Raw genomic sequence first — 16,820 nt, 5'->3', positions numbered from 1 at the left:
ATAATAATAAGCCTGATTGGCAGTGGCATGGTGGATAAGAGCATCGACCTGAGATGCTGAGGACCCAGGTTTGAAATCCCAAGGTCACTGGCTTGAGCAAGGGGTCACTGGCTCAGCTGGAATAGTCCCCTTTCCCCAGTCAAGGCATGTATGAGAATCAATTAGTGAACAACTAAAGTGATGCAACTGCAAGTTGATGCTTCTCATCTCTCTCCCTTCCTGTCTCTCTGTCCCTCTGTCTCTATCTCTCACTTTAAAAAAATGTGAGATCCTCTTTTTGGCATAAATTTTCCACAATCTGCCTCCTGTTTGACTCATATCCCCATCCCTCAATAGAACTATGAAGAATTACTTACAGGCCTACTAATATATCGTGTTACTCACATTTTCAGGTTTTTACATATGGTATTCTCTTCCTGAAGTACTCTTTTTCTTTCCTTGGATAATCCTCCTCTTCCTTTCAATACTCAGGTATCATTTCCTAGAGGTAAGCCTTACTGATGTGTCATGATTGTTTATTTACTTGTGACTTTATTTTTGTACCTTCTGGTGCTTATTAGCATATCTGGTGGTCAGTAATGTCAGTTGTATAGACGCAGACCTCCCCTTTAGATGTAATAATAATAGAACTGATTGAACATTATGTGCCATAGAACTGTGCTAAATATATACACTTTATCATTTACTCTCACAGCCTTATGAAAGTGTGTGTGGTTATTGCCCATGTTTTATAGTTGAGGAAACTGAGGCATAAAAGAAGTATATGGTTGCAGAATTTGAAAAGTACAGATTTGGATTTGAATCCTGTGGCCTATTTGCAGAGCCTATGCTTTTATATAGAAGTTACACAGTTTTAGGATTATTTTTTTCAAATTCAGGGCTGATTATTCTTATGCTTTAGGTTTTTGTAATTTCATTCTGAGACTATGATTAGTTAAAATAAAGATGTATAAAATATTTGACATTTGGTATGAGTGGGAGAAACATGCTAGAGTTCTATGTACCAAGTTAATTCAGTGAACTCAGTGTTTATGTCTATGCAGTTTTGAAGATAGCTTGTGTAATAAATGAGGTAAAAATATTAAGCTTGGCCCTTGCTAGTTAGCTCAGTATATCAGAGCATCATCCTGAAACAACAAGGTTGTGGGTTCCATCCCCGGTCAGGACACATAAGAGAAGCAACCAAAAGAATGAACAGTTAGGTGGAAAAACAAATGAATGCTTCTCTCTCTCTCTCCCTTCTCTGTCTCCCTAAAATCAATTAATAAAAAAATATATCTTAACTCAGAATATTAAAAATACAAACCACATTACACTTCATTAATAGGAAAATTAGGACTGTATAAGATAAATGCTTTGCTGAAAGTTTGTGGTTTTGTGTGTGTGTGTGTGTGTGAGAGAAAGAGAGAGAGAGAGAGAGACAGAGACAGAGACAGAGAGAGGGACAGATAGGGGCAGACAGACCAGAACAGAGAGAGATGAGAAGCATCAATCTTTTGTTGCAGCTCCTTAGTTGTTAATTAATTGTTTTCTCATATGTGCCTTGACTGGGGCGGGAGGGGGGGGGCTATAGCAGAGCGAGTGACCACTTGCTCAAGCCAGCAACCTTGGGCTTCAAGTCAGTGACCTTTGGGCTCAAACCAGGGACCATGGAGTCATGTCTATGATCCCGTGCTCAAGCCGTCAACCTCGGGCTTTCAAACCTGGGTCCTCCTCCATGTCTCAGTCTGATGCTCTGTCCACTGCATCACTGCCTGGTCAGGCTTTGCTGAAAGTCTTGAAACATGTTATTTGCAGAATCAGGACTGGAATCTAGGCCTCCTAACTTCTTATCCACGGTTCATATCTTTCTCAATTATGAAAAATTGTATATGTAACAATAAAAGAATATTTTCAAAGCCTAAAGAGAATTGTTTTTTATATTAGAATATATTATTTTTATTTTATTTATTTATTTTTTTAAATTTTATTTATTCATTTTGGGGGGGAGAGAAGGGGAGAGGGAGGAGCAGAAAGCATCAACTCCCATATGTGCCTTGACCGGGCAAGCCCAGGGTTTCGAACCGGCAACCTCAGTGTTTCCAGGTTGATGCTTTATCCACTGCGCCACCACAGGTCAGGCTATACATGTGTTTTTTTTTTGTGTTTTTTTTTAATTTTTTTTTTTTATTCATTTTAGAGAGGAGGGAGGGAGGGAGGGAGAGAGAGAGAGAGAGAGAGAGAGAGAGAGAAGGGGGAGGAGCAGGAAGCATCAACTCCCATATGTGCCTTGACCAGGCAAGCCAGGGTTTTGAACCGGCAACCTCAGTGTTTCCAGGTTGACGCTTTATCCACTGCGCCGCCACAGGTCAGGCTAGAATATATTATTTAAAAAAAATTTTTTGGCCCTGGCCGGTTGGCTCAGCGGTAGAGCGTCGGCCTAGCGTGCGGAGGACCCCGGTTCGATTCCCGGCCAGGGCACACAGGAGAAGCGCCCATTTGCTTCTCCACCCCTCCGCCGTGCTTTCCTCTCTGAATCTCTTCCCCTCCCGCAGCCAAGGCTCCATTGGAGCAAAAATGGCCCGGGCGCTGGGGATGGCTCTGTGGCCTCTGCCTCAGGCGCTAGAGTGGCTCTGGTCGCAACATGGCGATGCCCAGGATGGGCAGAGCATCGCCCCCTGGTGGGCAGAGCATCGCCCCTGGTGGGCGTGCCGGGTGGATCCCGGTCGGGCGCATGCGGGAGTCTGTCAGACTGTCTCTCCCTGTTTCCAGCTTAAAGAAAAAAAAAAAAATAAATAAATAAATAAAAAAAATTTTTTTTCTTTTATTAATTTTTAGAGGAGAGAGAGAGTGTGTGTGTGAGAGAGAGAGAAGGAGGAGGGAGGAGCAGGAAGCATTAACTCCCATATATGCCTTGACCAGGCAAGCCCAGGGTTTTGAACCGGCGACCTCAGCATTTCAGGTTGACGCTTTATCCACTGCGCCACCACAGGTCAGGCGCTAAAATATATTATTTTTATTTATTTATTTAGATTTTATTTATTCATTTTTAGGGAGAGGAGAGAGAGAAAAAAGGGGAGGAGGAGCAGGAAGCATCAACTCCCATATGTGCTTTGACAGGCAAACCCAGGGTTTTGAACTAGTGACAGACCTCACTGTTCCAGTGTGTGTGTGTGTGTGTGTGTGTGTGTATATTTTTAAGATTTTATTCATTGATTTTTAGAAAGAGGAGAGACAGAGAAAGGTGGGTTGAAGCAGGAAGCATCAACTCATTGTTGCTTTTCATATTTGCCTTGACTCCCCTCAAGCTGGGGTTTCAAAACAGTGACTTTAGCATTTCAGGGTGACGCTCTTATCTATCACAGGTCAGGCTAGAATATATATTTCAGTGGCCAAAAATTTTTGTGTGTGTGTGAGAGACAGCAACAGGACAGACAGGCAGGAAGGAAGAGAGATGAGAAGCATCAACTCATAGCTGCATCACTTTAGTTGTTTATTGATTACTTATCATATGTGTCTTGACTGGAAGACTCCAGCTGAGCCAGTGACCCCTTTGCTCAAGCCAGCAACCATGGGGTCATGTCTATGATCAAATGCTCAAGCTGGACCTTGGCGCTTTGAACCTGGGTCCTCAGCATCCCAGGACGATGTTCTAGTCACTGTGCTGTCACCTGGTCAGGCTCAGTGGCCACAGAGAAGAAAGTGGTAACACAACTTAAGGCAAAATCATTCATTCAGTGCTTAAGTAATTTATGACTTGTGTGCAAGTTCTGGCATGTTTACTTGGCATTTAACATATTTCATGGAACTTTTGCTAATTCATTTTAAAATTTAGAATGTCCTTCTTTTCTTCTTCCTTCCCTCCCTTCCTCCCTCCTTTCCTTCCTTCCTTTTTCCCTCTCTGCTTCCTTCTAGAGGCATACTTCTACATGTACCCCTATCCAGCAACCCTTGTCTAGGGCAGATGCTTGAATCAATGAAGCTATTTTTAGCACCTGAGGCTGAGGCTCCATGGAGCCATCCTCAGTGCCAGGACCAGCGTGCTCGAAGCAGTTGAGCTATGGCTGCAGAAGGGGAAGAGAGGGGGAGGAGAGGAGAAACAGATGGTTGCTTCTCCTGTGTGCCCTGACTGGGAATTGAATCTGAGACTTCAATTCCACACGCTGGGTCAGTGCTATACCACTGAGCCAAATAGTTAGGGCCCATAATCACTATCTAATTTTAGAACATTTTTTCATCACTCCACTCAAGTGAAGTGAAAAGTTACATTTACACAGTAACTTATGCAGATGTTTATAGCAACTTTTTTTAAAAATTTTATTTATTTATTTATTTATTTATTTATTTATTTTCATTTCTGAAGCTGGAAACGGGGAGAGACAGTCAGACAGACTCCCGCATGCGCCCGACCGGGATCCACCCGGCACGCCCACCAGGGGCGATGCTCTGCCCACCAGGGGGCGATGCTCTGCCCATCCAGGGCGTCGCCATATTGCGACCAGAGCCACTCTAGCGCCTGAGGCAGAGGCCAAGGAGCCATCCCCAGCGCCCGGGCCATCTTTGCTCCAATGGAGCCTTGGCTGCAGGAGGGGAAGAGAGAGACAGAGAGGAAAGCGCGGCGGAGGGGTGGAGAAGCAAATGGGCGCTTCTCCTGTGTGCCCTGGCCGGGAATCGAACCCGGGTCCTCCGCACGCTAGGCCGACGCTCTACCACTGAGCCAACCGGCCAGGGCCTATTTATTTATTTTTTACAGAGACAGAGAGTGAGTCAGAGAGAGGAATAGACAGGGACAGACAGACAGGAACGGAGAGAGATGAGAAGCATCAATCATTAGTTTTTCATTGAGCGTTGCAACACCTTAGTTGTTCATTGATTGCTTTCTCACATGTGCCTTGACCGCAGGTCTTCAGCAGACCGAGTGACCCCTTGCTGGAGCCAGCGACCTTGGGTCCAAGCTGGTGAGCTTTTGCTCAAACCAGATGAGCCCACACTCAAGCTGGCGACCTTGGGGTCTCGAACCTGGGTCCTCTGCATCCCAGTCCGATGCTCTATCCACTGCGCCACCGCCTGGTCAGGCTAGCAACTTTTATTAGTAATTGCCCTAAACAGGGAAGAACCCAAAGGTCCTTCAATTGATGAATAAATTTAAAACAACTGCCAACATGTGGTACATTGGTACAATGGAATGCTGCTCAACACTAAAAGAAAGTGAATTACTGATTCAAATAACATAATGTCAAAGGCATTAAACTATAATAAGTAAAAGAAGCCAGACACAAATGGTACCTATTAAATGATTCTAGTTATTTGATACTTTGAAAAAGCAAAACTGTAGCCTGACCAGGTGGTGGCGCAGTGGATAGAGCATTGGACCAGGATGCAGAGGACCCAGGTTTGTAACTCCGAGGTCACCAATTGAGCATGGAATCATGGTTACTGAGACAGGACCACATGGTTGCTGGCTTGAGCAAGGGGTCACTCTGCTCTGCTGTAGCACCCCCCCCATCAAGGCACATATGAGAAAGCAATCAATGAACAACTAAGGAGCCACAACGAAGAAATGATACTTATCTCCCTTTCTGCCTGTCTGTCCCTATCTGCCCCTCTCTCTGTCTCTCTGTCTCTGTCACGAAAAGAAAAAGAAAAAGTGTAAGGATAGAGAATAGGTCAGTGGTTGCTTGGCGACTAGAGGTAGTAGGACGGAGGGATTCAATACACAGAGGTATGGGAGGATCTTTTATAATGATGGAGTTGTTCTCTCCCTCCATGATGGTTTTTGTAGTGTTTATGCATTTGTCCAAACTCACTGTCCTATCCACTAGAAAGAGTGAATTTTATTGTATACCAATTATGCCCTAAATTTTTTTTAATACAGAGAGAGAGACAGACAGGAAGGGAGAGAGATGAAAAGCATCAACTTGTAGTTGTATCACTTTAGTTGTTCATTGATTGCTTTCTCATACTTGCCTTGACTGGGAGGCTCCAGCTGAGCCAGTGATCATGGGATCACGTTGATTATCAATGCTCAAGCTGACAATCTTGGGGTTTCCATCTGGGTCCTCAGTGTTCCAGGTTAATGCTCTATCCACTGTGCCACCATCAGCCAGGCTTTAAAGAAGTTGAAAATATGAACCTTGACCATTACCTCATACCACACACAAAAATTAATCTCAAAATGATTTATAGATATAAGCATAAAAACTAAAACTTTAAAACTTATAAAAGAAAACATAGGTGAAGCAGGATACTAAAATTACTGACCATAAAAGAAAAAATAATTGATAATTTAAGTTAATATAAAGTTAAAACCTTGTTAGTCAAACTTAGAAACAAGAGTACAATAGTGGTTGCTAGGACCAGGGTAAGGGAGAAATAGGGAATTGCTGGATAGATAGAATGTTTCAGTTAAGCAAGATGAGTAAATTCTAAAGAACTGCTGTCCAACACTGTGCACACAGTTAACAATACCTATTTTACAATGTAAGTAGTAGATCTTATGGTAAATGCTCTCACCACAATAAATTTGTTAAGTGATTATATATTTTTAAATTTAAAAATACTAGAAAATGAGATAAGCCATCAGACTGGAAGAAAATAATACATATATCTGACAAAAGTCTCTCTCTCTCCCTCCCGCCCCTGCATGCCTCTGAAGCGAGAAGTGGGAAGACAGAGAGACAGACTCCTGCCTGCGCCCAACCAGGATCCACCTGGCATGCCCACCAGGGGATGATGCTCTGCCCATCTAGGGCATTCCTCCATTGCAACCGGAGTCATTCTAGCGCCTAAAGTCGAGGCCATGGAGCCATCCTCGGCACACGGGCCAACTTTTGTTCCAGTGGAGCCTTGGCTGCGGGAGGGGAAGAGAGAGACAGAGAGGAAGGAGAAGGGGAGGGGTGGAGAAGCAGATGGGCACTTCTCCTGTGTGCTCCAGCTGGGAATCAAAGCTGGGACTTCCACACACCGGGCTGATGCTCTACTGCTGAACCAGCTGGCCAGGGCCTAGAATAGAATATATTTTTTAAAATATATTTCAAAAACTTCTTACAACTCAATAATGCAGGTAAGAATCCATGTTTTAAAAAATATATAAAAAAGACTTGAGGCCCTGGCTGGTTTGCTCGGTGGTAGAGTGTCGGTCAGGTGTTTGTATGTCCTGGGTTCGATTTCCCATTAGGGCACACAGGAGAAGCAACCATCTGCTTCTCCACCCCTCCTTCTCACTCCTTTCTCCCTTCCTTCTCCTCTCTTTGCACCTTCGCCCTTTTTCTCCTTCTCTCCCTCTCTTTCTACCTCTCTCACTTTTCCTCTCCTGCATTTTCCTCTCTTCAATTGATTTGAGCACATTGGCCCCAGGCGATAAGGATGACTCCTAGGAACTTCTGCCTCAGACGCTAGAAATAACTCTAGCCCCAGATGGGCAGAGCATTGGCCCCAGGAGGGGGTTGCCGAGTGGATCCTGGTCTGGTCTCATGTGAAAGTCTGTCTCTCTATCTCCCCTCCTATCACTTGGAAAATAAAATAAAAACAATTTGAATAAACTTGACAAGAGAAGCTAAAAGAATACCCTATAAACATATAAAAATAGGCTCCTCATCATTTATTAGGAAAATGCAAATTAAACAATTGAGGTCACTATTTCTACTTAGGAGGGCTATAATACAGCTGTAATTAAGCCTGAGCCCTGGCTAGATAGGTCAGTTGATTAGAGCAGTGGTCCCCAACCTTTTTTGGACCACGGACCGGTTTAATGTCAAAAATATTTTCATGGACCAGCCTTTAGGGTGGGACGGATAAATGTATCACGTGACCGAGACAAGCGTCAAGAGTAAGTCTTAGACGGATGTAACAGAGGGAATCTGGTCATTTTTTAAAAATAAAACATCGTTCAGACTTAAATATAAATACAACGGAAATAATGTAAGGTAGTTATTCTTTCTCTGCGGACCGGTACTGGTCCATGGCCTGGGGGTTGGGGACCACTGGATTAGAGCATTGTCCTGATGCACAAAAGTTGCCAGTTTGATCCCTCATCGGGGCACATACAGAAACAGACTAATGTTTCTCTCTCTCTCCCCTTTGTTCCTCTCTCTCATCCCCCTTCCTTTCTCTCTAAAATCAATCAATAATAACTTTTTAAAAAGTGTAAAAAGGCTGAAAAGATCAAATGGTCACAAGAATATAAAGCAAAAAATGGAATGTTGATTCATTTTTGATGGTAATGTAAAATAGTATAGGCACCTACTTTCTCACCCAGTAATTCCACTCCAAATATTTAACTTAAATGAAAACATATGTCCACGGAAGACTTGTATACAGATGTTTTACAGCAGGTTTATTCATAGTAGCCCCTAACTAGAAACAATGCAATGCCATCAGAAAAACATGTTGTGGTATACAACTCATTGAAAAGTAATGAACTACTCATGTATGCAACAACGTGGGTTTATCTCAGAAACATGCTGAATGAAAAGAGACAGATACAAAAGAGTAGATTGTATGATACCATTTATATATGAAATGCTAGAACACACAAGCCTAAATTTTAGTGGCATTAGGTTTATCAGTGGCTATCTTTGTATGAGATGAAAAAGATAGTGACTGCAAAGGGACATGAAAAACCTTTTGTTGTGATGGAAGTATTCTGCTGGGATTGTGATTATGGAGGTACAGACAGCACACTTATCAAAAAATGTATACTCAATCTGACTAGGCAGTGGCGCAGTGGATAGAGCGTCTGCCTAAGATGCCGAGGACCCAGGTTTGAAACCCGAGGTCACTGGCTTGAGCACAGCTCATCTGGCTTGTGTGCGGGATCACCAGCTTGAGCATGGGATCATAGACATGACCCCATGATCTCTGACTTGAGCCCAAAGGTCACTGTCTTGGCTGCCCCCCCCCCCCCAGTCAAGGCACATATGAGAAGCAATCAAGGCACAACTGAAGTGCCACAACCACAAGTTGATGCTTCTCATCTCTCTCCCTTCCTGTCCCTGTCTCACTTAAAAAAAAAAAAAAAGTGTACACATGGAGTTGTACACTTAAAATGGATGTACTTTATTATGTGTAAATTATATCTTAATAAAATTTATTTTTAAAGCTAAAAATATTTTTAAATGATATTAGCCCTGGCTGGACAGCTTGGTTGGTTTGAGCGTCATCCCGAAGCACAAAGGTTGTTGGTTCGAACCCTAGTCAGGGCACATACAGGCACAAGTTGATGTTCTCTTTCTCTCTCTCTCTCTCAGATCAATAAATAAATTTTTTTAAAAATTAAAAGAAATCTTAAAATTGAATTTTCAAACAGGAACAAAACATAATTCCTATATCTATCTAATAAGGTAGCCATAACAAAAACTATTATGTTACTTTTGAATCATTAGTCTAACTGTATATACTTAATGTGATATAATCTTAGTACAGAAAGCACTGTGAAGAAAAACCTTTACTTTTAGTAGATTTGTTTTTGGTAGAGGTTGTGTTATAGTATTTTCAAATAGAGCTAATGAGTAAATATATATATTGATGTAATTTTAAACTAGGATTCCAGCCTCAGGAAAAAAAGATACATATGTGAAATGGGGGGAAATGAGGAATACTATACTGGATTTGTCAGTATGAATTTATATATTTAAAGATAAGTATTTTCCTAGCTTTGTCCAATGAAAGGTCCTAGAAGTAATGAATACTACCTCAAGCATTGAAAACACCTTACACCCAGATCTTGCTTTCTAAATGCCACTGCCCACTAATAGGGCTCCTAGTAGAAATAGTTGGTGTTAGGTCTGATACAGAGAAAATAACAAGGTAAGCCTGAAACACATTGTGCTAGAAGAATGTGTTTGAACACCATAGAGGACATAATCAAAAGGAGACACAACTGAAGGGGGAATTGACCAGGCAAGTGCAGGGTTTTGAACCAGCGACCTCAGTGTTCCAGTCGATGCTTTACATGAAGGGGGAATTGAACATCAAGAGTCTGCAGTGAGCCCTGGCTGGCTAGCTCAGTGGTAGAGCATTGGCCCTGCGTGTAGAAGTCCCAGGTTTGATTCCTGGACAGGGCACACAAAGGAGAAGTGCCCATCTGCTTCTTCACCCTTCACCCTCTCCTTCCTCTCTATCTCTTTCTTCTCCTCCCGCAGCCAAGGCTCCACTGGAGCAAAATTAGCCCAGGTGCTGAGGATGGCTCCATGGCCTCTGCCACAGGCGCTAGAATGGCTCCGTTGCAGCGGAGTAACACCTCAAAATGGCAGAGTATCGCCCCCTGGTGGGCATGCCCGGTGGATCCCAGTTGGGCGCATGTGGGAGTCTGTCTCTTGCCTCCCCACTTCTCACTTCAGAAAAATACAAAAAAAAAAGTCTATAGTGATATATCTTTTTAAAGTATATGTACATTTCTGGAAATATATATTAAAATATATAAGTGTATGTTACATACACATGACAGACAGAAAGGGAGATGAGAAGCATCAACTTGTAGTTGCAGCACTTTAGTTGTTCATTGATTGCTTCTCATATGTGCCTTGACCAGGGGGCTCCAGCCAAGCCAATGACCCCTTGCTCAAGCTGGCGACCATGGGCTCATGTCTATGATCCTACACTCAAGCCGTGACCCCCCACTCAAGCTGGTAAGCCAGTGCTCAAGCCGGCAAACTGGGAGTTTCAAACCTGGGTCCTCAGTGTCCCAGGTCGATGCTCTTTCCACTGCGCCACCACCTGATGAGACGCTCATCTTTTTTTAACAGAAGAAAGCTATTTTTTTTTTTTTTTTTGTATTTTTCTGAAGTTGGAAACAAGGAGGCAGTCAGACAGACTCCCGCATACGCCCGACTGGGATTCACCTGGCATTCCCACCAGGGGGCAATGCTCCGCCCATCTGGGGCGTTGCTCTGCCACAATCAGAGCCACTCTAGCACCTGAGGCAGAGGCCACAGAGCCATCCTCAGCGCCCAGGCCAACTTTGCTACAGTGGAGCCTTGGCTGCAGGAGGGGAAGAGAGAGACAGAGGAAGGAGAGGGGGAGGGGTGGAGAAGCAGATGGGCGCTTCTCCTGTGTGCCCTGGCTGGTAATCAAACCCAGGACTCCTGCACGCCAGGCCAACGCTCTACCACTGAGCCAACTGGCCAGGGCGAAAGCTAATTTTTAAACGTGAAATGATGATATAATTAGAATCCTACCATTTCCATTTCCAGTGCATTGATTAATTGAATTAAAGATCATGAGTGAATGATGTCTAAAACCATTGGCTTTTGGGATCAAGGTATTTACAAATAGTCTTAAAATAATACCTCAAAATTGCATATTAATTTCTAAGGAGAAAAAATGTGGAAAGATCTGAGAGTAACTTCTAGTTTGCATGACCCAGAATGAAACAAACTGACATTGTGTGCATCTCATGTTATGCAATAAGAAGTAAAAAAAATCACCATGTGTTTCTCATGAGGTAGCAATCAGACCAATCCAGAATTTGGGATAGCCTTGAATTCAAGATGTCTGTGTCATGAAATCAAGACAAAGAGGATATAGGATTAAGGGCAGGGTGAGGGCACTGTCCTACATGCAATTCTTGAATTTGATTGTATCCTACATTGAAAAAACTGTAAAATTTCAAACATTTTGCTGATATTTGGGAAGAAATTGGAATATAATCTCTATTGCATGCTATTATTGACTTAATGTTAGAGTTCCTCAAGTCTTAATAATTGGTTGTATATATAGGTGACTATCCTATTCGTAGGAGATCAACTAAAGAATTAAAGATGTAGTGTCATGATGTCTGCATGTTAAAGAAAAATGTGTGTGTGTGTGTGTGTGTAACATAAGAGAAAGAAAAAAATAAAACAAAATGTTAATAATTATTGAGTCTTAAGTGACAAGTATATGGGTTATTCATTGTACTATTTTAATTTTTTCTCTGGGTTTAAAATATTTAAAATTCAAGGGAAGAAAACAATTTTTTGTTGTTTTTTGTTTTTGTGAGAGGGACAGATAGGAACAGACAGGAACAGACAGGAAGGGAGAGAGGTGAGAAGCATCAATTTTTCATTGTGGCATCTTAATTGTTCATTGATTGCTTTCTCATATGTGCCTTGACTGGACTGCTACAGCAGACAGAGCGACCCCTTGCTCAAGCCAGGGACCTTGGGCTCAAGCTGATGAGCCTTGCTCAAACCAGATGAGCTTGCACTCAAGCTGGCGGGCGACCTCGGGGTTTCAAACCTGGGTCTTCCACATCCCAGTCCAATGCTCTATCCACTGCGCCACTGCCTAATCAGGCGGGAAGAAAACGTTTTGAATGACTCTCAAAATTATACAAGCTTTAAATTTTGTAGGTGAGCTTTTGGGTTATTTGATATTCCATCAAATGTTGAATTAGAGGGACCTTAGAGATTATCTTGTTTACTCTTTTATTCATACAAATGAGGAAATTAGTCTAACAGTGAGTCACTTGTTAAAATCACACTGTAAGCCAGTAGTGGAGCTTGGAAAGTGAATTCAGCTCTCCTGTTTTCCAGAATATTGCTCTTCCTACTGTACCATGTTTTACTTCCCATTGAAAGGACTTTGTAAGAGATAAAAGTTGAATTAAGGAAAATTCTATGTATTGTTTTTCTTTCTCGTATATCTTCAATATACTTTCCCCATTTTAATCGTATTGTCAGATGGTATTCGAGCTGTTGGTCTACAGGTCAGGAATTTTAGTCAAAGACTTCTGCTACTTTTGATAATTGCTCTCCAAGAAATTTTTTTCTAGAAATATTTTGATCATTTTGGGAAGTGTGTTTTTGGGTCACTTATTTTTATTATCCTCTAGTTTAAGCTATGAAGAAGGACATCCCTCACTCTCTGAAACAAATCTCCTTCAGAGACAGACTTTTGCAGCCTCGCATCAGCTTCCTGGATATCCTACCACACCTCAGCCAACCGGTAAAGATTCTCTTGTGAAATATATGATGAATTTGGACACATTTAGTGATTAAGAAGAAAAATCAATTTTTGCATGTTTGGTTATGAATGTGAGTACAGGATATAATAGTGCTATGGGAAATTTTAAAATGAAAATGAGATTAAAAGTTTTGTCTTATATTAGTAAGCAATGTCTATATAATTAGTTGGGAGATCTTTTTTTCATGCATCTTTGTAGATTTTAAATTATAACTATTCTTGGTCAAATTTAATAGTTGTGTGTATTTCAAAATAAAACAAATTAGGATTGTAGAATTTTGATCTCAAATTTCAGAGATTCCTTTATAGAATATGGTTAGGAATATACTTTTCTGTTAATAACATTTTTATTTTGGGATGTATTTTATCTTCAAATGTAGGTCTTTCTGGAGTCTTTGATACTGGCGTGAACAGTGCCAGCACTAACACTAAGGAATCTTCAGTAATGAACTTGCTCTCTTCTGCTGAATCTCGAACAGCACAGCCTGCTTCTTCAGGAGCTACTCTTTTACCACAGTTCAGGGCTCCATCCTGGCAGACAGGTGATTCTTTGTTTTCAGAATTTTTAAGTCTTGTAAAAATATACTTTGTATGGCCTTGTCATTTTGGTAGTGTGGCTGAGGGTGAAGTTAATTATTGATTTTCCAGTGAACTTTGAACATGGAATTTTTTGCTATTTTTAAGGTGGACAAAATTCAAGAAATTGTTACTAGCAGATACTCAGTTTTAGCACTTTGATAAAAACTAACACATTGAAGAAGGTACATAATTAATACAAATAAAATTTTTATCTAGTAATTTAAATGCAGTTGACCCTTGAAAAACATGTGTTAGGGGTGCACAGATAAAAATCACATAAAACTTTTTTTAAAAACAAAATTGACTTTTTCTTCAATACAGTTGATATTCAATATTATTTTATATTAGTTTCAGGTGTACAGCATAGTGGTTAGGCATTTATATAACTAGCAAAGTGATCTGCTCAATAACTCTAGTACTCACCTGACATCATACGTAGCTATTGCAATATGACTATATTCCCTATCTTTTATATAACTTGACTCCCCTAACATCAACAATCGATTAACACATTTTATATGTTAAATATATTATGTGCTGGATTCTTAAAGTAGGCTGGAGAAAAGAAGATATTAAGAAAATCATAAGGAAAATATATTTATAGTATTTATTTTTTTAAATTCTGATATAAATGAACCCATGCAGTCCAAACCCCTGTTGGTTAAGGGCCAACTATAGTTCTTGTCTACTTGAGAAGAGCAATGATTAAGTTTCTTTTTTCATTTCAGCTTTATTGAATATAAAGTTGTAAGATTTAAAGTATAGTATACCTTAAGATGATTTGGTATATGTTTACATTGTGAAAGAATTCCCGCTCATCTAGTTAATTTACATATTCGTCACTATTTATTTATTACATATTTATTTTTTTGTTTGATGAAAGATTAAATTTCACTGACTGCAGGCTGTTTACATGATATAGTATAAAAAACAATCATGGAACTGATTTCATCATTAAAGTTATGTTAAGTTGTCCTTAATTGAACAGATTGAATCATTAGTAAAAGTTATTACAAGTTGATAATGTACAGGTGGGGCAAAAGTAGGTTTACAATTGTTTGCATGGAAAATAATACAATAATTCGTTAATACAAGAAGCTGCTCCATGTACTCAAAACTGTAAACCTACTTTTGTCCCACTCTGTGTTGTGCCTGTTTACATGCACTTCTTAATTTTATTTTTCATATTTTATTTTCACCTATTTCTTACCCACAATTATTTGTATATATTTTTAGTTTTTGCAGGATGTCAGGAAGGTTAGTTTTTCAGGTTTTATTTTAAAGAATGAGAAATGTCACCTGACCAGGCAGTGGTGCAGTGGATAGAGCGTCAGACTGGGACCCAGAGGACCCAGGTTCGAAAGTCCCCAGGGTACCAGCTTGAGCGCTTAAGTGCAGGGTCACTGGCTTGAGCAAGGGGTCACTCGCTCTGCTGTAGCCCCCTGGGCAAGGCACATACGAGAAAGCAATCAATGAACAACTAAGGAGACTAAGGAGCCGTAAGGAAGAATTGATGCTTCTCATCTCTCTCCCTTCCTATCTGTTCCTCTTTTTGTCACTCTCTCTCTCTCTCTCTCTCTCTCTCTCTCACACACACACAAAAAAAAGAGAGAGAGAATGAGAAATGTTATAGCATATTTGAGACGATATTTGTAAATGATAGCTATAGGAAATAATATTTTTATCATTCTGCTGTAAATTCTATTAATAAACGTTTTCATTATGCCTCAGCAATTTTTTTCTGCTTCCAAGGAGATAATTAATGTTTTAGTGTGAAATAAAACAATATTAAAAAACACAACAGCTTCATCTTTTGCTTCCTAGAATAATTTTATATTACACATATTCAGTTAATCTCTCTATTTTAGTTCCTATGGTTATATTATTTTAAACATTAATTTTAAGTATTATTTAAGATTTTTATTTTCATTTATTTGAGGGAGAGAAAGAAAGGGTGGGGGGAGCGGACGGCATCAACTCCGTAGGAGTTGCTTCTCATGCGTGCCTTGAGCAGGTGAGCCAGTTTCTAACTGGTGACCTCAGCATTCCAGGTCAATGCTTTAACCACTGTGCTACTGCGGGTCAGGGGCATAAGTATTATTTATTATTTTAAGCATAAGTAGATATTTTCTGTCCTTGTGGTAGTAGCACTTTTTTTTCATTTAATGGAAAGTGAGAGAAGAGTGTTTTTGAAAAGGCTAGAAAATCTGTTTTTCCCCATTTGTCCAAAGAGGAAAACAAAGTTTTAAATGAAAGTTCACTAGAAGCATGTGAACAATACCAGGGTGTATAAAATGGAAAGTGATAGTTTCTAACAACAATCTCACTTTTTAGGGAAGATTTAACAGTTTGTTAACTCATTCTTTTTTGATATTTTTATATACTGCTCACAAAAATTAGGGGATATTTTATCGCTTCATGTTCATTTTGAAATATCCCCTAATTTTTGAGCAGTATATATCAAAACATTTTTTTAAAGACTTTATTTAATTTTCAGAGAGTAGAGAGAGGGAAAGAGGGAGAGAGAGAAACAGAAGGGGGAGGAGCAGGAAGCATCAACTCCCATATGTGCCTTGACCAGGCAAGCCCAGGGTTTTGAACCGCGACCTCAGCATTTCCAGGTCAACGCTTTATCCACTGCGCCACCACAGGTCAGGCTATATCAAAACTTAATCATTTCTTATAGCAGCAAAATTATTAGGATATGCCATGATTATTTGATCAATTCCCTGTTGATGGACATTTAGGTTGTTTCTACTTAATAATTACATACAATAACTGCAGTGAGTATCTTTTTTAAAATTTTTATTTGATTTTAGAGAGGGTGGAAGGGAGAGTGACAGACAGACAGAAACACCAATCTGTTCCTATTTGTGCCCTGGCTAGAGATCAAACCTACAACCTTTACACATAGCAATCTGACCAGGACAGTAGTGAATATCTTGTACAAATATATTTGTGTCCACTTATTTCCATAGTATAAATTTCTAGAAGTGGGACTTTTAGATCACATGGGTATACTCATATTTATTTTAGCTGTATATGGCTAGAATGCTGTCCTGAAATATTAACAGTTTCTTCTTGACATTACTTTATTAATTTCTGATTAGCTTTTTATGATAAAACATGCAGCTATGGAAGTTGTTTATAGGAAGTCAAAACTTGAAATGAGCCTTGGCCAGTTAGCTTAGTGGATAGAGCATCAGCCTGGTGTGTGGATGTCCCTGGTTCAATCCCTGGACAGAGCACACAAAGAAGTGACCATCTGCTTCTCTTCCCCTTCCTCTCCTCCTTCTTTTTCTCTTCCCTTCCTGCAA

The 16,820-nt window shown here is 40.4% G+C and overlaps 1 protein-coding gene across 3 annotated transcripts in view; it reads left to right on the top strand.

Moving 5' to 3' along the window:
* Window positions 1-16,820, top strand: part of QSER1 (glutamine and serine rich 1) — an 89,477-nt gene that overhangs the window by 14,657 nt on the left and 58,000 nt on the right. For all 3 annotated transcript variants that reach the window (XM_066363654.1, XM_066363641.1, XM_066363649.1), the window contains 2 exons: window positions 12,794-12,906; window positions 13,305-13,466. In XM_066363654.1, the coding sequence (XP_066219751.1) occupies window positions 13,370-13,466 (97 nt within the window). In that variant the 5' untranslated portion in view covers window positions 12,794-12,906; window positions 13,305-13,369. The remainder of the gene's footprint in view (window positions 1-12,793; window positions 12,907-13,304; window positions 13,467-16,820) is intronic.

The sequence above is a fragment of the Saccopteryx leptura genome, chromosome 1 (assembly GCF_036850995.1).
Source record: "Saccopteryx leptura isolate mSacLep1 chromosome 1, mSacLep1_pri_phased_curated, whole genome shotgun sequence".
Lineage (NCBI taxonomy): Eukaryota > Metazoa > Chordata > Mammalia > Chiroptera > Emballonuridae > Saccopteryx > Saccopteryx leptura.
This window is presented reverse-complemented; position numbering and strand designations above follow the sequence as displayed.